Here is a 26,550-nt window from a genome sequence, read left to right on the forward strand (position 1 = left end):
CTGTCGAGCATCAAAATATAACAAAATGTTTAAACACACATGAATACAAGTGTATTGCTTCTTCAGCTTATTGAGAGTGGAGTAGTCTCATATGTAACACACGATAAAGATTATTTGATTTTTCACCCAATGACTGGGTGTATTATCTGTGTGTATTGTCTAATCATTGACTGAACCTCCACCACCCTTTGCTAATCTTATATATAAAGATATATTTCTGTTTGTCAATATGCTAACATCTAATTTTATGTAGCACTTAGCTTGAACAAGTTGGTGCTCTTAAAACCCCGACAGGTCCCCGTTTCGTGGTTACTTTCTCAAGGGGGAGTCACCAGTTCTAAAACCAAAAACAAGATGCAGCACAAAGTTACTTACAAAATAGTTCTAAAGGCATATTAGTTGTATAATTACTTGTATTCTAAATAAAATTGCTGTTAGCTTACCAAGTAACAGTCTCAAGTGCAACTGCAGCATTACTCTGTCTCTCTCAAAAATGGCCACGGCGTCTTTTTGTTAGTGCTCAGCCATGCCAGCTGGTTGTGAAGCTAGCTTCAAAATAAAAGTCCTTAACACAGTCTTCAAACTAAATAAAAGCCCTGTCTAAGACTAGTATAGAAAACTGCCACTGTTGATATTCATCTTGTATGTCTCGAGCCAGCACTCCTTGATTAACCATTTGTTTGTGGCAAAAGTTTTAACATATCAAAAGATTTTTTCTATATATTAGGAAAAGGAGAAAATTGAAAAACATTGAAAAAAATATGTTGAACTTGGTGCCTATTAATCACTCTAGAACTGATATGGAAATATTCCAATACCAGTGTACGTGTTTGTTATAAACCATACAACCAGAGACAAGGACTGAATAGCTCACTTCTTATATCAAAAGGGGAATATTGTGTTAGAAAAAACAACTCCACTGTGTGTAAGTGTTCAAACCCCTTGGTTCTATAGTATCCAGTGTAAAAATCCAAAAGGTTTCACGCTGTAAAATTTTTCTGTTTAAATCACCTCCTCTAGTGGAGGGAATCACTTGTTCAATCACCATGCATTTAAGATCTTCGATGGTATGATTTTGCGATGTCCAATGTTGTACCATAGGTGCTCCAAAATTTTGTGCAGTAATTCGTGAACGGTGTTCAATCAGTCTCTCATGTAGTGACCTCATTGATTTCCCAATATAATATTTGTCACATGGACATTTAATGTAGTAAATAATGCCCGTGGATCGGCATGTAGTTCTGCACTTTAATTTATAACTCCTGCCGTTGCAGACGAAATCTGTCCCTTCAATGGTTGTGGGGCATGTTTTGCAACGAGGTTTCATGCATTTAAAGTGGCCAAAGTTGCCTACGTTGTCAATGGGAACCATAGGTAAAACCGCTGGACTTAAAATTTCTTTCAGATTTTTGGAACGTGAAAATGCCATCCTGATGTTATGATTTGTGAACACTGGATGTGCTTTAATGATGTCCCAATGGCGGCGAATAATAGCAGCAGTGGCCTCTCCACCCGGAGTGTATCTTGTCACAAAAGTCATGATCTGTCCATCATGTTGTGTCCGTGGTGGAGATTGAAGCAATAATTCTCTGTTCTTGTACTTGGCTCTGGTGTAGGCTCTCTTGATGGTTTTGTGTGGATAATTTCTCTGCAACAACTTAGAACCAAAAAATTTAGAATGTGCTTTGTAATCGGCATCTGTAGTACAAATACGCTTAAAGCGGAGAAACTGAGAAAATGGAAGACTTCGTTTTAATGCTTTGGGATGGCAACTGCTGTATTCTAAAAAAGTATTCCGGTCAGTGCTTTTAACAAATACATTGGTAACAAATTGCTTCTCTGCAAGAAGAATCTCAACATCAAGAAAATGTATCTTGGATTCTGACCACGTTAAGGTAAATTGGATTCTGGCATGACATTGATTCAGCCAACTATGAAATGACTGTAATTGTTCGATACTACCATACCACACAATGAATATATCGTCGATGTAACGTTTCCATGTCCCTAGCATGTCATTGTAAGGAGATCTAGCTAACCATTTATCTTCAAACTGAGCCATAAAAAGATTGGCTAGAGTGGGAGCGAATGTCGCTCCCATAGCCACACCAGATTTTTGTTTATATAACTCATTTTGAAAGCAGAAAAAATTACTGCATAATGCTATTTCTGCCAGTTTACACAAAAAATCAGTGGGGACTTGATGTGGACTGGGACGGTTGTTTAAGGTTTCACCAATAACTTCTAACAATTCATTTTGAGGAATCATAGTATATAGAGATTTTATGTCAAAGGTTGCCATAATAATATGTGAATCTGGTAACTGTATATCCTGCAATATATTAAGAAAATGTGTAGTGTCCTTAATGTATGTGGGAGTTTTTTTCACCACGTCTTGAAGGAACGTATCTACATATTGGGACAAGGGTTCAAGCAGTGAGCCACGGGAAGACATTATCGGTCTTCCTGGAGGGTTACTTATGTCTTTATGAACTTTCGGTAATGTATACAGAACTGGAACGATGGGAAACCGCCTGTTCAAATAATTGAACTCCTTCTTGTTTAGAAATCCTGCTTCCTCCGCCCTTGTGGTTATTGCCAGTATGTGTTCTTGGAGCTGTTTTGTGGGATCCTGATCTAATTTAACGTACGATGTCGTATCGGCCAATTGTGAATGGATCTCAGTTATGTATTGAGATCTGTCTAAAATTACAGTAGCCCCGCCTTTGTCGGCCCGTTTAAATACAATGTCAGTGTTTTTTCTCAACGATTGTAGGGCTTTACGTTCATCTCGGGTCAGGTTATCATGGAAACGGTGTGATTTATTATTATTGATGTTATGTAACCTACCCACATCTCTTAAAACTAGCTGTTTGAACACTGATACTATAGGATCGATCGGGATGGGCGGGATCCATTGGGATTTATCTTTAACTCTAGAAGAGGAATCATGTCTGGCCTTATCATTGAAAAAAATCTTAAGTTGCAAAGTACGAATGAATTTTTCAAGGTCAATTCTAAATTGAAAATTGTTGAAAAATTGAACAGGTACATATGAAAGGCCTTTGGAAAGCAGAGAAATTTCAGTCGAAGTAAAGGTATGTGTCGTCAAATTCATTACATTCTGATCTATTGGAACTGGGACCGCGTCTGTGGACGTGGCCTGGATATACCTCTGTTCATGCCTCTCCTGTTGCCTCTTGTTCTTGTCAGTCTTGTTTGTCTGTGGTCTAAAAAATCATCAGTATCATTCCCTGAAGAACTATCTGTGAATTGAAAAGCTTTAAATGCCACCTGTCTATGGCCGGTGGCTGGCACATTAGATGTGGATGTATCTGTAACTTGATTATCTTTGCTGTACATCCATGGATATACACGTCCTTTTGAATAGTCACCTTTATCCCTCGATAATTTCTTCAATTTTGTTTTCCTTAATGTCTCTTTAAACTGTTCTAAATTTTCCTTTAATTGTGCGTATTTGGAAAGAAAGACTTGCTCAGAGACTCCCTGTTTGATCTGTTCTAATTCCTTGTCAAGAAGATCTTTTTCTTGTTGTAATACTGAGTTGGACTGTTCAATAATCAAAAGCATGAGGTCTAAAGAACATTTGTTTAATATCATGTTCCACTTTGTAATGAACTCAGTCTGTTCTTTGAAAATTTGAGGTGCCTTGTTAATACGCAAACCTCGCGGTATCTGTTCTGCTCTGCAGTATTCAACTAAAGCTGAGCTGTTCATTTCAAGTTTGAGTGACGATTTGAAATTGGACAAGAGGGACTCCCATTCTGTGTCCAGAGTATCACTCCCTAATGGTGTTAGACTAGGGGTGTTTTGTAATAGATCTGTGGCTACATCTGCACTGAAACTGAAACCAGTTTTCCAAGAGCTAGAGGCCATGGTAATCAATATAATTGACAAAACAAACAATTGTGCCTGTGCTCTGTCGAGCATCAAAATATAACAAAATGTTTAAACACACATGAATACAAGTGTATTGCTTCTTCAGCTTATTGAGAGTGGAGTAGTCTCATATGTAACACACGATAAAGATTATTTGATTTTTCACCCAATGACTGGGTGTATTATCTGTGTGTATTGTCTAATCATTGACTGAACCTCCACCACCCTTTGCTAATCTTATATATAAAGATATATTTCTGTTTGTCAATATGCTAACATCTAATTTTATGTAGCACTTAGCTTGGACAAGTTGGTGCTCTTAAAACCCCGACAGGTCCCCGTTTCGTGGTTACTTTCTCAAGGGGGAGTCACCAGTTCTAAAACCAAAAACAAGATGCAGCACAAAGTTACTTACAAAATAGTTCTAAAGGCATATTAGTTGTATAATTACTTGTATTCTAAATAAAATTGCTGTTAGCTTACCAAGTAACAGTCTCAAGTGCAACTGCAGCATTACTCTGTCTCTCTCAAAATGGCCACGGCGTCTTTTTGTTAGTGCTCAGCCATGCCAGCTGGTTGTGAAGCTAGCTTCAAAATAAAGTCCTTAACACAGTCTTCAAACTAAATAAAAGCCCTGTCTAAGACTAGTATAGAAAACTGCCACTGTTGATATTCATCTTGTATGTCTCGAGCCAGCACTCCTTGATTAACCATTTGTTTGTGGCAAAAGTTTTAACATATCAAAAGATTTTTCTATATATTAGGAAAAGGAGAAAATTGAAAAACATTGAAAAAAATATGTTGAACTTGGTGCCTATTAATCACTCTAGAACTGATATGGAAATATTCCAATACCAGTGTACGTGTTTGTTATAAACCATACAACCAGAGACAAGGACTGAATAGCTCACTTCTTATATCAAAAGGGGAATATTGTGTTAGAAAAAACAACTCCACTGTGTGTAAGTGTTCAAACCCCTTGGTTCTATAGTATCCAGTGTAAAAATCCAAAAGGTTTCACGCTGTAAAATTTTTCTGTTTAAATCACCTCCTCTAGTGGAGGGAATCACTTGTTCAATCACCATGCATTTAAGATCTTCGATGGTATGATTTTGCGATGTCCAATGTTGTACCATAGGTGCTCCAAAATTTTGTGCAGTAATTCGTGAACGGTGTTCAATCAGTCTCTCATGTAGTGACCTCATTGATTTCCCAATATAATATTTGTCACATGGACATTTAATGTAGTAAATAATGCCCGTGGATCGGCATGTAGTTCTGCACTTTAATTTATAACTCCTGCCGTTGCAGACGAAATCTGTCCCTTCAATGGTTGTGGGGCATGTTTTGCAACGAGGTTTCATGCATTTAAAGTGGCCAAAGTTGCCTACGTTGTCAATGGGAACCATAGGTAAAACCGCTGGACTAGAGTGATTAATAGGCACCAAGTTCAACATATTTTTTTCAATGTTTTTCAATTTTCTCCTTTTCCTAATATATAGAAAAATCTTTTGATATGTTAAAACTTTTGCCACAAACAAATGGTTAATCAAGGAGTGCTGGCTCGAGACATACAAGATGAATATCAACAGTGGCAGTTTTCTATACTAGTCTTAGACAGGGCTTTTATTTAGTTTGAAGACTGTGTTAAGGACTTTTATTTTGAAGCTAGCTTCACAACCAGCTGGCATGGCTGAGCACTAACAAAAAGACGTGGTGGCCATTTTTGAGAGAGACAGAGTAATGCTGCAGTTGCACTTGAGACTGTTACTTGGTAAGCTAACAGCAATTTTATTTAGAATACAAGTAATTATACAACTAATATGCCTTTAGAACTATTTTGTAAGTAACTTTGTGCTGCATCTTGTTTTTGGTTTTAGAACTGGTGACTCCCCCTTGAGAAAGTAACCACGAAACGGGGACCTGTCGGGGTTTTAAGAGCACCAACTTGTTCAAGCTAAGTGCTACATAAAATTAGATGTTAGCATATTGACAAACAGAAATATATCTTTATATATAAGATTAGCAAAGGGTGGTGGAGGTTCAGTCAATGATTAGACAATACACACAGATAATACACCCAGTCATTGGGTGAAAAATCAAATAATCTTTATCGTGTGTTACATATGAGACTACTCCACTCTCAATAAGCTGAAGAAGCAATACACTTGTATTCATGTGTGTTTAAACATTTTGTTATATTTCTAGGATAAGCAGCATAAAATGCATTGCACAGTTTTGGGACCTTTCCAGATACTTGTAACCTGGATTGGCCACTGTTGAAAACAGGATACTCTTGTGTTTATGCCGGCTGTCATTTTCTCTTCTTTCAACCTTTGCAAATACGTGGAATGCATCTGGTTTGGGCTTCCATGATGGTATTTTTGAATAACGTCCACGTCTGATTTAGTGTCCTAACCTTAGCAGCTGATCCTTTTAGTTTCTTGTTAACTATTTTCCTCATTTTCTTATAGTCACACTTTTGAAAATTAAATGCAGCTACAGTAGATATCCTTTGCTGATTCATCACAAATAACAGCTCAAACTTGATCATGTTATGATCACTGCTGCCCAGGAGACCCAACACCGCCACCTCTCACACTATGCGATGCATGCCACCGAGGACCAGATCCAAATGGCACCCTCTGTCATTGGTTCCTGGACCAGTTGCTCCAAGAAGCAGTTGTTTATTACATCTAGAAATGTTATCTCCCTGCCACTCCCTGATGTAACATTTATCCAGTCAGTATTGGGGTAATTGAAATCACCCATTATTATAGTGTTGCCCAATTTGCCAGCTTTCCTAATCTCTGTAAACATTTCTTCAACTGTCTGTTCGTTCTGTCCACACTGTCAGCTTCCCCCCCCCCCCCCCCCCCCCCCCCCCCCCCCATCCATTCTAGTTTAAAAGCTACTCTATCTTCTTTTAAAAGTTAGCACCAGCAGCCTGGTTCGATCCCAGTTAAGGTGGAACCTATCCCCATTTCCTAGAATGCTGCCCAGTTTCTAACAAATCTAAATCCTTCATCCCTGCATCACTGTCTCAACCACAAATTGAGACTTCGGAGCTCTGTCTGCCTTTTGGGTCCTGTTTGTGGAACAGGGAGCATTTCTGAAAATGTTACCCTGGAGAATCTACCTAAGAGCCTAAAATTGGCTTCCAGAACCTCTTCCCATATTTTCCTATATCACTGGTACCCACATGTACCAAGACAGCTGGCTCCTCCCTATCTAGGTGACGTGTAAGGTCCGCCACCTTCGCACAAGGCAAGCAAGTGACCAGGCAATCCTCACATCCACCAAACGCCCAACTATCTACATGCCTAATGATCAAATCACCAACTACAATAGCTGTCCTAACCCTTCCCACCTAGGCAGACGTTCTTATAGACACATCCTTGGTGAGAGAATAGTGCACCCCCTGGTGAGCAGGTCCTAACTACAGGAGTACTTCCTACTTCACCAGGGTGATGCTCTTCTTCTAGCAGACCTCCTCCTCCAAGGCAGCACAGTGGTAATCTAGCCAGGTAATGCTGATATTCAGTCTGGTAACCACATAAATTAGGATCACAAGACAACTGTCCTAGCTTTATGCAGTGAATTAAACAGGCAACAGTGCCCACTTAACTTCTGCATCAGTTGGCATACCCAGATATTCAATGCTGGGAGTCATATATGCCCAGGCACTGAATTTCCAGGTTAGGTCATGCCCACAACTTGATGGGGCTTACAAGCTACTTGTCACAGTGAGTGTATGAGTCCAACAGCTACTGTAAATGCTCATGCCTAAATTGGTAAACAAGAATAAATTAACACCTTGTATCATTTTTGCACGCAACTGTGTGCCTGACTCATACACCCCCCCCCCCAAGACTCTGCCCACCTTCAAATTACATGCCATCGCATTTAGGCACCATCTTATAAAATAGTACAAAATCAGAATATTGGCATTTACACACATATATACTAGTATTTTCATCATTCAGGGGGGAACTCTGTATCTGGATTTTCAAAAGGCATTTGACAAAGTACCTCATGAAAGACTCCGGAAGAAAGTGGAGAGTCATGGGATAGGAGGTAGTGTCCTATTGTTGATTAAAACTGGTTAAAGGATAGAAAACACAGAATAGGGTTAAACGGTTAGTCTTCTCAATGGAGAAGAGTAGATAGTGGGGTTCCCCAGGGGTCTGTGCTGGGACTGATGCTTTTTAACATATTTATAAATGATCTACAGCTGGGAGTAACTAGTGAGGTAATTAAATTTTCTGACGACACGAAGTTATTCAAAGGAGGACCTTACGAGACTGGGAGACTGGGCTTCTAAATAGCAGATGATGATTAATGTGAGCAAGTGCAAAGTGATGCATGTAGGAAAGAGGAACCCGAACTATAGCTACGTAATGCAAGGTAAATCACCGACCAAGAAAGGGATCTCGGCATCGTTGTTGATGATATGTTGAAACCCTCTGCTCAGTGTGTTGCGGCAGCTAAGAAATGAAATAGAATGTTAGGTATTGTTAGGAAAGGAATGGAAAACAAAAGTGAGGACATTGTAATGCCTTTTTATTGGTCCATGGTGTGACCACACCTCAAATACTGTGTTCAATTCTGGTCACTGCATCTCAAAAAAGATATAGTGGAACTAGAAAAGGTACAGAGAAGGGTGATGAAAATGATAAAAGGGCTGGGAAGACTTCCCTATGAGAAAAGGCTGAAGCATCTAGGGCTCTTCAGCTTGGAGAAAAGACAGCTGAAGGGAAATATGATAGAGGTCTATAAAATAATGAGTGGAGTGGAACGGGTAGACGTGAATCGCTTACTTACTCTTTCCAAAAATACTAGGAGGCATGCGATGAAGCTACAAAGTAGTAAATTTAAAACAAATCGGAGAAAGTATTTCTTCACTCAACGTGTAATTAAACTCTAGAACTCGATGCCAGAGAATGTGGTAAAGGCGGTTAGCTTAGCGGGGATTAAAAAAGGTCTGGACAGCTTCCTAAAGGAAAAGTCCATAGACCATTATTAAATTCACTTGGGGAAAATCCACTGCTTATTTCTGGGATAAGCAGCATAAAATGTATTGAACTTTTTTGGGATCTTGCCAGGTATTTGTGACCTGGATTGGTCACTGTTGGAAACAGGATGATGGGCTTGATTAACCTTTGGTCTGCCCCAGTGTGGCAATAATTATGTACTTATCAACCCGGGCAACCTTTAAGACATGTTATTTACTCTTAATCCCAATTAGCACCTTGGTTTCATTGCACAAAAATGGACCTGTGCTAAAAAAAGAATGAATTAATGGTAAAATAACACATCTTAACTGTAGCTCACTTTGATAACTACACCTCTTACTTGTGTAAATGACAAGAATAGTTGGTACCTAAATGTTGGTATCCTCTTATTACCAGCTTAATTCTTCAGAAGTAATGGAAACCATGCACACCCAAAGAATTACTGAGTCCAGTGACAATGAGTACTGTTCCTCAAACAGAAAAAAACAATTTTTCAAGGATTTTTTTAAATATGCAATTTTTCATTTAAAAAGGAGGAGAAAGCCTCAGCCGTCAAAAGTAATTGCCATCAGCTGGGCACAACCCACATGTTTTTCAAAAGCTAAGTCTCCTTCTGACTAAGACCAATCATCGGCTAAAAACCTCCAAACCATTTTCTATTGTTTTTTTCATTACAGTCTGTATGAATGGATAGTCATAAGCAATTTAATCCTGTAAGGATCAACAAACTGAACATCATCACTGATGTAGCTGTCGGCGTATGAATGAAATACCAACACCATTTTTTTTGAGGATACCAACCTGCCAGTCAATATGTCGGATGAATGACTGTGTTACAGTGCGTGCACGTTGCAGTGAGTTGACTAAATTGTGATCACATCTGATTCTGTCTTTAATACCATATTTTTTTCACACAGTGTTAAACAAACAGTATCCCCTGAGGAAGTCTGTTTAGGTGAAACAGGTCCCCATTGGGAGTGTGATGAATGGAAGCTAAAAAGTTAATTCTTTTTTTTTGTCATGTCCCCTACCTCAACGCAAGCAGCGTCCTCGGGCTGCCCAGGGTCCCGTCGACACGCACAATTGACTGGCACAGCCCTCAGCCATGTGTGTGTAGTTCTTCTCTGGCTGCAGGCTCCTTGATTGCTTTGCTTCAATGCACCTGCCTCTGCTCTTCCTCTGCCTGGCTTCCCTTGCTTCTCACCTATTGGTCTTCCGGTTCCTCCTTCCCCTGCTCTTGTCCTATGGCTGTGCCCCTTTTCCCTGCTAATGTCAGACACCAGCACTTTATCAATTGAGCTCTCCCTAGACTCCTTGCTTCAGCTTCTACTTTGGTAGGTGTTACTTGCTCAGTAGTGTGCTTCTCCTCTACTTTGTTATTCATTGCTGACATTGCCTGTACCTGGATTACTCTTGTGTCTGCTGCCTGCCTACTGACCTTGCCTGTACCTAGATTACTCTCATGTCTGCTGCCTGCCTACTGACCTTGCCTGTACCTAGATTACTCTTGTGTCTGCTGCCTGCCTACTGACTCTGCCTGTACCTGGATTACTGTTGTGTCTGCTGCCTGCCTACTGACCTTGCCTGTACCTGGATTACTCTCGTACATGCTGCCTGCCTACTGACTCTGCCTGTAACTGGATCACTCCCTTGCCTGCTGCCTGTCTGGCCATCAAGTTTATCACCCCACTCCCTGCTCCATCTCGTAGCCCTGCAGGCAGCCTGCACCTAGGGGCTCAACCTCTGGGGAACAGCGGTCAGCGCAGGTGAAACCCGGGGTTGTCCGGCCGCCAAGCAGAACCTGGTCTGAGTACCGGGCTCGGCAGCGCTCTACTTGGTACAAGAACTGCTGTGTGATATTATATGGCAGGCAAAAGAAAAGACTTGGAACAGTGACGAATTCATTGTGCAAATCATGATGTGATAGAAGATATTTTCGTTGCTTTAAAACATTTAAATTGTTTAAGTGAAAGAAATTTAATTAAACAAGTAAAATTGAAACAATAATTTTTGGAGGTTTTCAGCCAATCATTGGTCTTAGTCAGAAGGAGCTTTGGCTTTTGAAAAACATGTGGGTTGCGACCTGCCGATAGCAATTACCTTTGACTGAGGCTTTTTTCTCATTTTTAAATGAAAAATTGCATATTTAAAAAATCCTTAAAAATTTGTTTTTTTCTGTTTAAGGAACAGTACTCATTGTCACTGGACTCAGTAATTCTTCGGGTGTGTATGGTTTCCGCTATTTTTTATTTTTAGCTTCACTAAATTCTATGGAACCGTTCATTACTTTTTGTGCAGCTTAATATTTCCCAATAAACTACATTACACCTGAATGTGAGATTACAGATCCTGGGAATGTGTGTCATTTATGTAAGGCTACAGAGTCTGTGGGACCTTAGCAAGTCACTTTACCCAGCACGGCTTCAGGTACCGCTTATTTTCCTGCCCAAATTTGCTTATAATCAAATTAGAAAAGTTATCTGATATTATATTAATTCCTGAAAATCATTTGAGTGCTGATTTAAGGCAGTAGATAGTACTTGGCCATCCAGTGGCTAGTATTCCCTGGATGGCCAAATTGCTTGAGTTCTTGGTTAATGATCAATTAAAAAGTTTCTTAGAGATACATAACATCTTACATAAAAGATCAACATGGCTTTAGGCCAACACATAGTACTGAAACACTACTCTTAATTCTCACATCTCAGGTTAAACAGGTCCTGGTTAAAGGTTATCAAGCTGTACTATTACAATTTGACATCTCTGCAGCTTTTGATACAACTAATCATTCTTTGTTATTACTTGAGTGAACTAGGAATAGCTGGGTCAGTCTTGTGCTGGTTTTAAGCAATTTAAAAAAAACAGTGCTTGGGTTTTCTAAGCTGCTAGTGTGGCTGGCTGTGCACTAGTACCGACACAGCCCGTTCACTTTGAATGGGCTGTGTCGTCAATGCCGCTAGCATGGCTTAGTAAAGAGATCCCTAGGTCTTATTGTGTAAAAGGGAAGAAAAATGTTTCATCATATTGGAATCTGGGATGCGAGGTCCCTCAGGGTTCCCCACTTTCTCCATTTTTATTCAACACATATTTAAGCTCACTTGTCTCTCTTTTTGAAAACTCGAACATTATCTTACGCTGATATTTTTTTTTTTTGTTGTGTCCTGCTTAGGAATATCTAGAAGATACACTGGTTTATTTGAAATACTATATTTCAATTATAGAAAGATGGGCATCTGACAAACAAAAAACAAAAAATCCTTTGGTTTGGAAACACCAATAGAAGCTTATGCAAAGATCTCAAGCTTTCTACAGGTGAAACATTTAAAATTGATAATCAGTCCAAAGTATTAGGGATTATTTTAGATTCAGATTTGACATACCAAACAAATAAATTCACTTAGTAAGAAAGTTTTCTTCAAGGCAACTTAGAGCAACTACAGCATCACTTCGTTCACACAAAACTTTAGAATGTTGGCACAAGCAACCTTGCTCCCATTGTTAGATTATTGCAATTCTTTGTATGTTGGCATTTCAACCAATCACGGAGTTGACTGCAGCTACTGCAGAACACAGCAGTTAGACTGACATATGGCAAGGGCCACTTTGATCTGGTTACCACCTCTACAAGGGACCTTTACTGGCTACCTATTTGACAGTGGATTACAATTTAAGTGGCCTGTTTGGTTTTTAAAGTACTACATGGTTTGAATTCTGAAGATGTGGTGGATTTATTGAAATTTCCAGCTTCTAGGCTTTATAACATTTTTGTGCACTTTTCAACTGGGGTACCCTGACCTAACAAAATTCATTTTAAATCCATTCATGAGAGTTTATTCCCATTTCAAGCAGCTAAAACTTGGAACAAGTTACCTCAGGATATTAGACTTCAACAATCTTATTTTGCATTCAGGAGAGTTTTAAAGACACTTCTGTTTGATTAATATAGTATTCCTGATATACTGTGAAATATGAGAATTATCAATGGACATAAGTAATCAGGATTTATTAATAACTGCGTTGTAAACTTCCCTCACACTAGGAGGTTACTTATTTTCTTTTGTAAACTGCTTTGAATCCTACAGGAGAGCTGGCAGTATATAAAAGAAATAGAAATATTAATTTACGTAACTCACCTTAGGATCAGTTTCAGAAAAGGCAAGCAATAAATCCAAATCCAGATGATTGTAGTAATTAAAAGGAATGAAAGTTAAAGGGCTTGACACTGTACCTGTCTCAATGCCAGGAATTCGACTAGTATTGAACATACGTTCATATTGGGATGAGCACATTGGGATGGTATTGTGCAACATAAGCTGAAAAGGAAAAGAAACAAAATTTGCAAGAAATAAAATAATGTGCAAAATCCCGAGAAAAATAAAAATAAAGAATTTAATGTGAAGTTACTCTGAAAGATCCTCAAAACGTCAAATGCAAAACATGAAAATATACAATAGAAACTAGAAAACCAGAGATCATGAAGACCAGCAACTTTAGAACACAGAAAGAAAAAGTAATAGCCCAACTAGCTGTAAAACTTCTTATCTATGAAAAGATTCTTAACTGTTTTCCACTCTGCACTCTTGCCTGAGTAGCATTCATATTGCAATCACTGGTTCCCATTTCCAGTCCTCAAGGGCCACCAACAAGTCGGGTTTTCAGGCTACCCCTTATGAGTATTTACTTATTTTGTACATTTCTTGCCTGTATATGATGGAGATAGTAGGTATACAAATCCCTTTTGTACATATTCATTAGGGATAGCCTGAAAATCTGATCTGTTGGTGGCCCTTCAGTACTGGAAGATGGAACCACTGCCCTAGAGACATCCCTGTGAATAAATTATCAGTGCACATCTTGGCTTAGTGAGAATCATCCAGCCTGTACTATAAGGTTCAGCTTCATCATCAGAAACTACAAAAGTAACTTAGTGATTAGGGAAACCAGTTGTGAACCAAGAAACACTTTTTGTTTTTTATTTATAAGATTTATCAATTTCTTACAAGCATATTACTTGTTACAGAAAAACAGCATAATACAAACGTTAAAGAAATAGGTAATAAGAAAAATTATAAATGCTTCCTTAGACCTCAAATTGAGGGGGGTGTTACAGTTTAGTGGAGTTTTATACAGGCATATTAACATAAATAAATATTAAATGCGGTTTATGTATATAATTCGTCACAATATCATTTAACTAGTTCTAGATTGAGCTGTTTCATGTCCAGAAAGGATTTTAGCTGTTCTGAGTCATAGAATACATACTCTATCCCACTAAACCTGACCAGGCATTTGCAAGGATAAACTAACAAAAAAGAACCACCCAATTTAAGAACATCTGTTTCAGTGCCAAAAATAATTTTCTACGTTCCTGCGTCACTTTAGTAACATCTGGAAATATCCATACTTTTGTTCCGTAAAAAGGAACCTTTGAGAATTTAAAGTATAGTTTCAATATTGCATTGAGATCTTGTTCAAATACCAACGAAACCAAAAGAGTGGCTCTATGCGGAACTGGATGTTATAGACTTTAACAATCTGTCTGAAATTCTAGAACAATCCATCAAAACCAAGAAACACTTTTAGTGACCTTGAGAAAGTCATTTCATCCTCTACCTCAGGTACAACTTAGATTCAATGGCATCCCTAGACAGAAATATTTGGGGTCACACCAGGGGGGCAAGCTAGGTATATGGGGGTGGTGAGAGGGGACAAGTCAAAGCAACATTTTCCACACATCTTACATCAGTCAGCAAATTCTTCTATATATAAACCCTGATGCTCCAGTTCTAAAGGATTAAGAGTCACTGTCTTTCTTTGGTACAACCAAAGCGGTTTACATTTTTATTAAATGCAGGTACTCCTCTCTGTACCTAGTGGGCTCACAATCTAAGTTTGTATACATGGGACAATGGAGGGTTAAAGTGACTTGCCCAGAGTCACAAGTAGAGAATGACACGGGGACAGGGACCCGCAGAAACCACAGGGATGGGGACAGAACCCGCGGGGATGAGGCAGGGACAGATCCCATAGGGACAGGGCAGAGCCCGTGGGAACGGGGACAAACTCTGCCTCCGTGTCATTCTCTACTTTGAAGCCTGTTAACGAACTGGACTGTTATTTATGTTTGAGTGATGCAGATGACGATATTTTGATTTTTTGGAAAAACAAGCAAACATGCTGGCCACAACTGGCAAAATTTGCATGAAGGATCCTGTACATTCCTGCTACCAGCACATCTTCTGAGAAGACATCTTCTATTGCAGGAAGGACTGTGGAAGATTTATTTTTTTTTTATTTTTATTTCTAGCATTTGTAAACCACATTTTCCCACCAATTTGCAGGCTCAATGTGGCTTACACTTGCCGTAATGGCGGTTGCCATTTCCGGGTAACAGTATGACATATGGTATTACGTTAAGGTGCATACCTATATGGTAACATAGATGGAACATACAAGATAGGAGAGCTAGACTGAATCCTGAGATTGTTGATGGCTTATTCATCTACACATTAAAAAATCATAACACTGCTTCATAGGGCATATTTCTTCCCCACTAAGGCATACAGAACGGGTTGTATTTTGTATCCCTGGACATTTTAACAGAATGGATTAGAATTCCTTTGGGTAGTAAAGTCAGCTATTATTGGTGTTGGAAGGGTAAAGGGTGGGAGGGGGGTTATTATAGTTGCTCATTGTTATTATTGTTTTCCATTTGTGATTTATAAACAACAGTTGCAAAGCATATTGTTCCTTTTTATAATTTAATAAAAATATTTAAATATAAAATCATAGGTGCTCGAGGCTTCTGCAGATGAGAACAGAGCCCACGGGGATGGAGACAGCACCAACGGGGCGGGGATGGGGACAGCACCAACGGGGCGGGGATGGAGACAGAACCCGCAGGGATGGGACGGGGATGGAGAAAACCTGTGGAGATGGGGTGGGGATGGAGACAGAATCCACAGGGACAGGGCAGGGATGGGGACAAACTTAGTCCCCGTGTCGTTCTCTAGTTACAAGGAGTAGTGGAAATCAAACCCAGTTCCCTAAGTTCCCAGCCCTCTGCACTAATCAGTTGGGTACTCCTCCACTCTGTATCACAAGCTTCATAGTCCGTAACAATTGAGCTGTCTCCCCCTTTAAATTGTGATTATAACCTCATGAAGAGCACAAATAAAACTTTGCAAACCATAACAGCACTAACCCACCTATAAAAAAAACAGTGTTATAACTATTACACCGGGCACTAGAACAACAATATACCTGCTACTGGGAAACTAGAACAAGCTGGCTGTTACACATTCCTACATAAACACTACACGCTAGCAGAATACTTCACCTCAGTCACACATGCAGAACATTACATTTTATATAAATTAAGTAACCACAAAAAAACATCTAAACAAACACATATGTAGACCCCCAAGAAAACTAGACTCTATAAGCAGAGAAAATATTAGTAAAAAGAGAAACAAATGCATTTTCTCCTGTACTCTGCTAGATACAAAAACAGAAAAGATGTACATTTCCTTTAAAAGTATTACATAAAAAATACTTTTTTCCTTTTTTCCACCTTGGTTGTCTAGGCACTTTTCTAATTGGGTTGGTCCCAGTCTGTTCCACTTTTTGTGTACATCTTCTCTTAAATTCTTCTCCAGGTTTGCCTTTCGATAATACAGTTCCGGCCAGCTGTTGCGCCGCCGCCAAAATAGATCACCGGCGATCTATTTCGCCGCCAAAATAGATCACCGGCGATCTATTTCGCCGGCAACGTTCGATTATGCCCCTCTATATAACCTCTCAACTTTAAGGACTGGGTGTGTCTGCTTGTTTTTAGAGACACCCATTCTTGCAAGAGCGTAATTGTTATTTTTGACAATAAATTAATTAAGACTTGCTTCATCAATCTGATCTTGCGAGTCCTATTTTGGTATTAGTTCTCAGGTTATCTGGGGGGCTATTTATAACAGGCACTTCAATTTTTTAGATTATAAAAATTCATTTAATGGACTATTACAGTTTATGTATTTTATTTTCAAGCAAAGGTGTAAACATAGAACAAGCTTAAACCAACTGTATAGCAACAGAGGTGACCACACTACAAGTATATTTAGCACTGCTGCCTAAACATACAGCGGTGATTAATACAAATAATAATTTTATACACCAGTGGAGGAGAAGCAGCCTAATGGACAGAGCAACTGGGTTGAGAATGAAAGAAAAATGTTCAAATTTCACTGATGCTCCTTGTTATCATGAGCAAGTCATCAAACCTCCACTGTTTCAGGTAAAATCCTAGAGCCCTGTTTACAAAGCTGTGCTAGAGGCGTGTTAGCATGCGCTAACCATGTAGATGCCCATAATATTCCTATGGGTGTCTACACAGTTAGTGTGCGCTAAAAACGCTAGCGCACCTTAGTAAACAGGGCCCCTAGATTGTAAACCCTCCAAGGACAGTAAAAACATATATTATTCTTGAAAGTAATGCACACTGAACTTTTGAGAAAGGTGTGAGCTAAATTCAATTCACTCTCCTTCTGTATTTAAATTTTTATGGTCACCACTACTGCTGAAAATTGACCCCTCTGATGTCGAATTGACTTCAACAAGAGTATTTTTATTTGATGTGTTTTAAGTAATATTAAAATAATTTTTCTTGCAAAAAATGTTAAAACCACAAATATCATTCATAATCAAGTAAACATATTTGACAGGATTTTCCATCAATTCATCCCATAAACCCCCAAAACCTAGGTTATATTCAAAATGCTGGTTACTCTCAAGAACTGAGACCACAGGGTTTTCTATCCCAAAGAACTGGTATTATATTAACAATGCACATTATTTATTTTATTTATTGCACTTGTATCCCACATTTTACCACCTACTTGCAGGCTCAATGTGGCTTACAAAGACCTGTTATGGCATCGCCATATCAGGGTAAAGAGTACAGTCGGTGTTACAAAGAAAACAAGTAAAACAAGCATATTTGGTCAAGCAGTTATAAAAACAAGACATTCTGAGTCAGGTAGGTGTTGCGTTATAGTTTGTTAGGAGTTATCGTGGTAGGCTTTGTTAAAGAGATAGGTTTTCAGAGATTTGCGGAAGTTAGTTAATTCGTTCATCGTCTTCAAGTGTGTTGGTAGCCCATTCTACAGCTGTGTGCTCAAGTAAGAGAAGCTGGCTGCATTTATCCTCTAGAATAGGTAAATTATATAAATCCCAGAAAGTATCTTTATATGATAGCAACCAGAGGGATATTTCATCTTGATATTTTAAGAGAACACTTAAATTATACTCTACCCACCGGCTTTATTTCTTCCCTGTCCAGTTTCCTTCTGTAGAGATGGATGGCATGGATAGCATTTTCCTGCTCGGGCTGCTTGCAGGTGTGTCGGAATGACGTACAAGTAATCCTATCAGAGACAGTATGTTAATATTTCTTTATTAATTTCAATTTTAAACAAAGATAAACCTCTTTGAATAGATACATCCAATTCAAACAACAGAAATAAAAGGAAATAATCTATACATCAATCTTATATTGAAAATGGATTTATAGGTCCACTAGAATTGTATAAGGAGATCAAGGTGGATTGAAAAACCAAAGGAAGTTGGCTTAACCAAGTAATTAAAGGAAGACAAGCATTAGTTTTCTAAATTTTAAGTTTTTTCAGGACTCATGGTTTGGAGTGGAATCTGGTTCCTTCTTCATATCAAGGAAGGGCCGCAATTGGTCAGGTTCGAAGATATATATTTTTTCTCCTTGAATATCAGATACATTTGCATGGGAATCGTAGCTGGAAGACCGCCCCTATATTAAGGGACTCTTGTCTCATATCCAAAAATTTTTTTCTTCTCTGTTGTGTCCATCGTGCAATGTCTGGAAATATAGAGACTTTACTTCCTTTAAAGTCTGGATGAATATCTATCAGAGACAGTAAAAGAGATACTTGCACAAAATGGACAGGCATTCTAGACTAAGGGCCCTGTTTACTAAGCCGCGCTTAGGCATGCTAGCATTTTCAGTGTGTGTTAAAATTAGCGTGTTAATGCTAGAGACACTAGCGTTAGCGCACGCTAAAGTTTAGTGTGCACTAAAAACGCTAGTGCGCCTTAGTAAACAAGGACCTAGAGGTTTTCAACACAAAAGGGCATGTGCAATAAAACTCATGTAAGCAACAATATTAGCATGGTTTACCAAAAAAAGCTACTTATATAATTTGCAGTAAAAATATATTTGTCTGTGCTAAAAAAAAAATCTCAGGTCAATTTTTAAACCTGGCAGTCTTTTTTTTCTCTAATGCCAGCCAAGGAGTTTAAAAACAAATATATATTCAGTGCTGCTACCCATATAGTCAGCAGTGTTGTTTGAACATATAGACCACTGACCACCACCACTTATGTACACAGTGACAATATTCAGCTGCTATATATAAAGCTATGCTGTTTAAGTTTATGACAGCTTTTTTCTGGCTTAAATTACACCACTTAATTTTACAGAGCACAGCAGAATATCACACATTGAGTAAACACCTTCACTTTGCTTTGCTACTACTGTATAATGCTACAGCAGTTATGTGGATTTTCAGCAACACTGTACAAATAATGCTGCTGAAAATCTCTCTATGTTTAGCAGTGGCAACTTTGTTCTACATCTGCTTTTAAAAGTGTGTTCTTTTCCATTCACGTCATAATGAATGGCAGAAATACATAAGAAAAAAAAAACTAGATTCAGTAAATCATGCTCAAAGAATGGCACTGAATGAAATCCACAGGGACAGCTATTCTATAAAAGGCACTGAACAAAATCCACAGGGAACGCTATTCTATCCAAGTTAGGCACCATTTATAGAACAGTGCTTAGAGACAATCTACGCACAAAACTTTAGGTGCAGGGATTTACACCAACTGAAACCTGGCGTAAACCCTGGTGTGTAATTTAGGCGCAGATCCCCAGTATTCAGCACCTTTACTGAATGCCCCTGACCCACCCATACCTCTCCAAGGCCACACCCCCTTTCAGGTTGCAAGCTGTAAGATTTGCGCACGAATATTTATAGAATAGTGCTTAGCAAGACGCATTTGCAAAACCAAATTGTTGGACTGATTGCAAGCACCCAATTAGCGAAAACTGGCTCATTAACCAATTTAGTTGTGTGTGCACTAAAAATGTGCACATTAAAATTTGTGCACCATTTACAGAATCTGGGGGTTAATACATAATTAATAACATAAGATCTGATTTAGTCCACAAAATCCTGAGGCCAGTAAATAATAAACACTGAAATAAAAGAAAATCACCAAATCAGAACAGGAGAGATCCACACATGTCGATCTAAGCTAATCCAGACATCAATAGTACATTGGGTTCTTCTCTAGCTACAAGGAATCTAGGGATTTCTTCATTTAGAAAAAAAAACACCTGTTTACACCTTAACATCACAAAATATGTACAATGAAATTTCAAACTATAAGTCACACTTTTTTTTTTTGTTTACAAGAAGTCTTTATTAAACCAAATATCAATACAATACAGCTTCATATTCGTTGGGTACAATGCGCTTCTGGTGTGGATAGTAGAAAGAGAATAAACACCTACCCAGCACGCTACATTTACATTGTAACTTTCCCATAGGTAACTTCTGAATTTTTTTATTTATTTATGTTAAATTTTTTTATATTACATGTATTGATTAACTGGAACTAAAATGAACAATTGGAATCCCTAGCCCCCAACCCCCCCGACAACCCACCCTCCCTGACCTTCCCATACCCCTGCTCTTTGACCCTATAGTCCAAATGTAACAGTTCATCTTTCGTTTGACCTGTAGAGCTTACTTTCTCAAAAAGCATTCCCATATAGACTGCCATCTGTGCAGCTGATGTTTTCTGTCGGCCATCAGCCGCTCCATTTCACATATGTAAGTCAACTTGTTTTCCCACTTCTTAATGGGAGGAACCCCCTTCTGCTTCCAATGTGCTGCGATTACTATTCTAGCAGCCCCCACCGCCTGCCGCATCAGAGCTTGATGATGTGGTTTTAAGCCATGCATGTCTGCAGAGAACAAGAAAAACTTGGGGGTCCACGGAACCACACACCCCACCCAACTCTGTAGTCGATGATGTACTGATTTCCAAAACGCCCGAATCTTCACACATCCCCACCACACATGCCCCATAGTCCCCTTATGGCCACACCCTCTCCAGCACAAGCCCAGTGTGTTCGGAAAGATGCGCTGGAGACGATCCGGTGTAAGGTACCACCGAAACAGAACCTTCAACGCATTCTCTTTAAGGGGGACATGAACAGACACACCACTTGCTGCTCTTTCTATTTATAAGTCACACTTTTAAACCAAGAAGTCCTACCACCTCCTTTGTACAGTGGGGGAAATAAGTATTTGATCCCTTGCTGATTTTGTAAGTTTGCCCACTGACAAAGACATGAGCAGCCCATAATTGAAGGGTAGGTTATTGGTAACAGTGAGAGATAGCACATCACAAATTAAATCCGGAAAATCACATTGTGGAAAGTATATGAATTTATTTGCATTCTGCAGAGGGAAATAAGTATTTGATCCCCCACCAACCAGTAAGAGATCTGGCCCCTACAGGACCAGGTAGATGCTCCAAATCAACTCGTTACCTGCATGACAGACAGCTGTCGGCAATGGTCACCTGTATGAAAGACACCTGTCCACAGACTCAGTGAATCAGTCAGACTCTAACCTCTACAAAATGGCCAAGAGCAAGGAGCTGTCTAAGGATGTCAGGGACAAGATCATACACCTGCACAAGGCTGGAATGGGCTACAAAACCATCAGTAAGACGCTGGGCGAGAAGGAGACAACTGTTGGTGCCATAGTAAGAAAATGGAAGAAGTACAAAATGACTGTCAATCGACAAGATCTGGGGCTCCACGCAAAATCTCACCTCGTGGGGTATCCTTGATCATGAGGAAGGTTAGAAATCAGCCTACAACTACAAGGGGGGAACTTGTCAATGATCTCAAGGCAGCTGGGACCACTGTCACCACGAAAACCATTGGTAACACATTACGACATAACGGATTGCAATCCTGCAGTGCCCGCAAGGTCCCCCCTGCTCCGGAAGGCACATGTGACGGCCCGTCTGAAGTTTGCCAGTGAACACCTGGATGATGCCGAGAGTGATTGGGAGAAGGTGCTGTGGTCAGATGAGACAAAAATTGAGCTCTTTGGCATGAACTCAACTCGCCGTGTTTGGAGGAAGAGAAAATGCTGCCTATGACCCAAAGAACACCGTCCCCACTGTCAAGCATGGAGGTGGAAATGTTATGTTTTGGGGGTGTTTCTCTGCTAAGGGCACAGGACTACTTCACCCGCATCAATGGGAGAATGGATGGGGCCATGTACCGTACAATTCTGAGTGACAACCTCCTTCCCTCCGCCAGGGCCTTAAAAATGGGTCGTGGCTGGGTCTTCCAGCACGACAATGACCCAAAACATACAGCCAAGGCAACAAAGGAGTGGCTCAGGAAGAAGCACATTAGGGTCATGGAGTGGCCTAGCCAGTCACCAGACCTTAATCCCATTGAAAACTTATGGAGGGAGCTGAAGCTGCGAGTTGCCAAGCGACAGCCCAGAACTCTTAATGATTTAGAGATGATCTGCAAAGAGGAGTGGACCAAAATTCCTCCTGACATGTGTGCAAACCTCATCATCAACTACAGAAGACGTCTGACCGCTGTGCTTGCCAACAAGGGTTTTGCCACCAAGTATAGGTCTTGTTTGCCAGAGGGATTAAATACTTATTTCCCTCTGCAGAATGCAAATAAATTCATATACTTTCCACAATGTGATTTTCCGGATTTAATTTGTGATGTGCTATCTCTCACTGTTACCAATAACCTACCCTTCAATTATGGGCTGCTCATGTCTTTGTCAGTGGGCAAACTTACAAAATCAGCAAGGGATCAAATACTTATTTCCCCCACTGTACCTTTCAGGCAAAGTTTGAAACTATTTGAATCTTAATTCCCAAAAAAGTACAAAACATTCTATACTGCTTATCCCAAAAATAGTGGATTTTCCCCAAGTCCAATGGTCTATGGACTTTTCCTTTAGGAAGCCATCCAAACCTTTTTTAAAGCCCGCTAAGCTAACTGCTCTTCCTATCCTTTCCTAATAATTCCTAACATTCTATTTGCTTTCTTAGCCACCGCAGCACACTGAACAGAGGGATTCAACGTATCAACGATGACACCTAGATCCTTTTCCTGGTCTGTGACTCTTAATGTGGAACTTTGCATTACGTAGTTATAATTTGGGTTCCTCTTCCCCACATGCATCACTTTGCACTTGCTCACATTAAACACCATATTCCATTTAGACGCCCAGTCTCTTAAGGTTGTCTTGTAAATTTTCACAATCTTCTTGTAATTTTAACAACTTTGAATAACTTTGTGTCGTCAGCAAATTTAAACTAGTTACTCCCATCTCTAGATCATTTATAAATATGTTAAAAAGCAGCGGTCTCAGCACAGACCCCTGAGGAACCCCACTATCTACCCATCTCCATTGAGAATACTGACCATTTAACCCTACTACTACTACTACTACTATTTATCATTTCTATAGCGCTGTACACCATACACAAAAAGAGACAGTCCCTGCTCAAAGAGCTTACAATCTAGATAAGACAGGAAAACAGACAGAACAATTAAGGGTAAGGGAACAGAGAGGTAAGATAAAGGACAGGACAAAAACCCTACTCTGTTTTCTATCTTTAAAATAGTTTTTAATCCACAGTAGGATACTACCTCCTATCACATGACTTTCCAATTTCCTCTGGAGTGTTTCATGAGGTACTTTGTCAAACGCCTTTTGAAAGGCCAGATACACAATATCTTTACCCACATGTTTATTCACTCCACAAAGAAATGTAATAGGAGTGGAGGAGTGGCCTAGTGGTTAGGGTGGTGGACTTTGGTCCTGGGGAACTGAGGAAATCAGTTTGATTCCCACTTCAGGCACAGGCAGCTCCTTGTGACTCTGGGCAAGTCACTTAACTAACCCTCCACTGCCCCATGTAAACCACATTGAGCCTGCCATGAGTGGGAAAGCGCAGGGTACAAATGTAACAAATAAATAAATAAATAAATAATAAATAGATTGGTGAGGCAAGATTACCCTTCACTAAATCCATGTTGGCTTTGTCTCATTAATCCATGCTTTTGAATATGCTCTGTAATTTTGTTCTTTATAATAGTCTATACTATTTTGCCCGGCACTGACGTCAGGCTCACCGGTCTATAATTTCCCAGATCACCTCTGGAACCTTTTTTTAAAAACAGCGATACATTGGCCACCCTCCAATCTTGCGGAACCATGCTTGATTTTAACGATTTACATATTACTAACAAAAGTTCTTCAAGTTCATTTTTCAATTCTATCAGTACTCAGGGATGAATACCATCCGGTCTAGGAGATTTGCTAAACTTTAATTTGTCAAATTGCGCTATTACGTCCTCCTCCAGGTTTATAGAGATTTCAATTTCTCTGACTCGTCAGCTTTGAATACCATTTCTGGCACCAGTATCTCTCCCAATCTTCTTCGGTGAAGACTGAAGCAAAGAATTCATTTCATCTCTTTGCTATGGCTTTGTCTTCCCTGATTGCCCCTTTTACCCCTCGGTCAACTAGTGGTCCAACCAATTCTTTTTGCTGGCTTCTTGCTTTTTATATACCTAAAAAATTTTTTGCTATATGTTTTGCCTCCAACGCAATCTTTTTTCAAAGTCTCTCTCTGCTTTCCTTATCAGCGTTTTGAATTTGACTTATGCTGTTTTTTATTATTTTCAGTTGGTTCTTTCTTCCATTTTCTGAAGGAATTTCTTTTAGCTCTATAGCTTCCTTCACCTCACTTTTTAACCATGCCGGCTGTCGTTTGGTTTTCTTTCCTCCTTTTAATACATGGAATATATTTGGCCTGGGCTTCCAGGATGGTATTTTTGAACAGCATCCACGCCTGATGTAAATTTTTGACCTTCGCAGCTTCTCCTCTAAGTTTTGTTTTTCACCATTCTTCTCATTTTATCATAGTCTCCTTTTTGAAAGTTAAACACTAATGTATTGGATTTCCTGTGTGTACTTACTCCAAAGCCAATATCAAATCTGATCTTATTATGATCACTGTTATCAAGTGGCCCCAAGACCATTACCTCCTGCATCAGATCATGAACTTCACTAAGGACTAGTCTAGAATTTTTCCTTCTCTTGTTGGATCCTGTACCAGCTGCTCCATAAAGTAGTCCTTGATTTCATCAAGGAATTTTACCTCCATAGCATGTCCTGATGTTACATTTACCCAGTCAATATCGGGGTAATTGAAATCACCCATTATTATTGTGTTACCCAGTTTGTTAGCTTCCCTAATTTCTGATAACATTTCTGCCCATCCTCCGTAAGAACTAACTCTTCCTTTCCTAAGGAACCCCACGTGCTTGTCCCCACGCTTTCTTAAATTCTGACACAGTCCTCATCTCCACAACCTCCACTGTGAGATCATTCCATGCTTCCACTAACCTTTCCGTGAACGAATACTTTCTTAGATTCCTTCTAAGCCTATTTCCTCTTAACTTCATCGAATGCCCCCTCATTCCAGAGTTTTCCTTCATTTCAAAAATGCTTACTTCTTGTACATTAAATGACCCTGATATATTTAAACATCTCTATATTATCTCCTCTCTTCCAGCGACCCTCCCCCCCCCCCCCCTTTGGCACATCACCCAAGCCCCTCCACCCCGGCGCATCACCCAAGCCCCTACCCCCCTTCAGGCACATCAACCCCCTCGCCACCCGCAGCCACCAATACTAACGCTGTCTGGCCGCTGCTACGTCTCCTGTTGAGCAAGCAGCGGCCGGTACAAAAAGAAAAAGCCAAAAAAAGATTTTAAACCTGAAACACGGCTCCGTAGACAGCCATCTGGCATTGGCTGTTGTCTCTGCAGCCGCTCCTCCTCTCCCCTCTGACGTCACTGCGCTCCTCCAGGGTCTTCCTGCAGGGGCAGTGATGTGGAGGGGAGAGGAGGAGCGGCTGCAGAGACGACAGCCGATGCCAGATGGCTGTCTACAGAGCCATGTTTCAGGTTTAAAAATTCTTTTTGGACTTTTTTCTTTTTGTACCGGCCGCTGCTGCTCCACAGGAGAAGCAGCAGCAGCCGGACAGCGCTAGTATTGGCGGCTGCAGGTGGCGAGGGGGTTGATGTGCCCGCTGGGGGGGGGGGGGTAGGGGCTTTGGTAAAGCGCTGGGGGGAGGGTCTTGGGTGATGCATCGAGGGGGGTAGGGGTTTTGGTGTTGCGCCGGTGCTTGGTTGTTGCGCCGAGAGGGGGGAGCACTGAGAGCTGATTCGTAGGCAGAGGGAGGAGTACGCGTGTTTCCCTACTCCTCCCCCTGCCTGGCTCGCGGTTTTGCAGGGCAGGGGCTTGGTTGTTGCGCCGAGGGGGGGCACTGACAGCTGTTTCCCAGGCAGGGGAGGAGTAGGGAAACACCCTTGCCCTGGAATCAGCTGTCAGTGACATCACTGATGTCAGTGCATTCTAAACTGCCTAGCAGACCACCTCCGAGGGAGGCACGGTCCCAGGCACATTAA

General features: G+C 40.1%; 1 protein-coding gene across 1 annotated transcript in view; it reads right to left on the reverse strand.

Annotated features, from left to right (window-relative positions):
- Positions 1–26,550, reverse strand: part of CPT1A (carnitine palmitoyltransferase 1A) — a 254,233-nt gene that overhangs the window by 106,103 nt on the left and 121,580 nt on the right. The window contains 3 exon segments of the mRNA XM_030201306.1: positions 13,144–13,228; positions 18,223–18,282; positions 18,284–18,331. Of these exon segments, the coding sequence (XP_030057166.1) occupies positions 13,144–13,228; positions 18,223–18,282; positions 18,284–18,331 (193 nt within the window).

The sequence above is a fragment of the Microcaecilia unicolor genome, chromosome 4 (genome assembly GCF_901765095.1).
Source record: "Microcaecilia unicolor chromosome 4, aMicUni1.1, whole genome shotgun sequence".
Taxonomy (NCBI): Eukaryota; Metazoa; Chordata; class Amphibia; order Gymnophiona; family Siphonopidae; genus Microcaecilia; species Microcaecilia unicolor.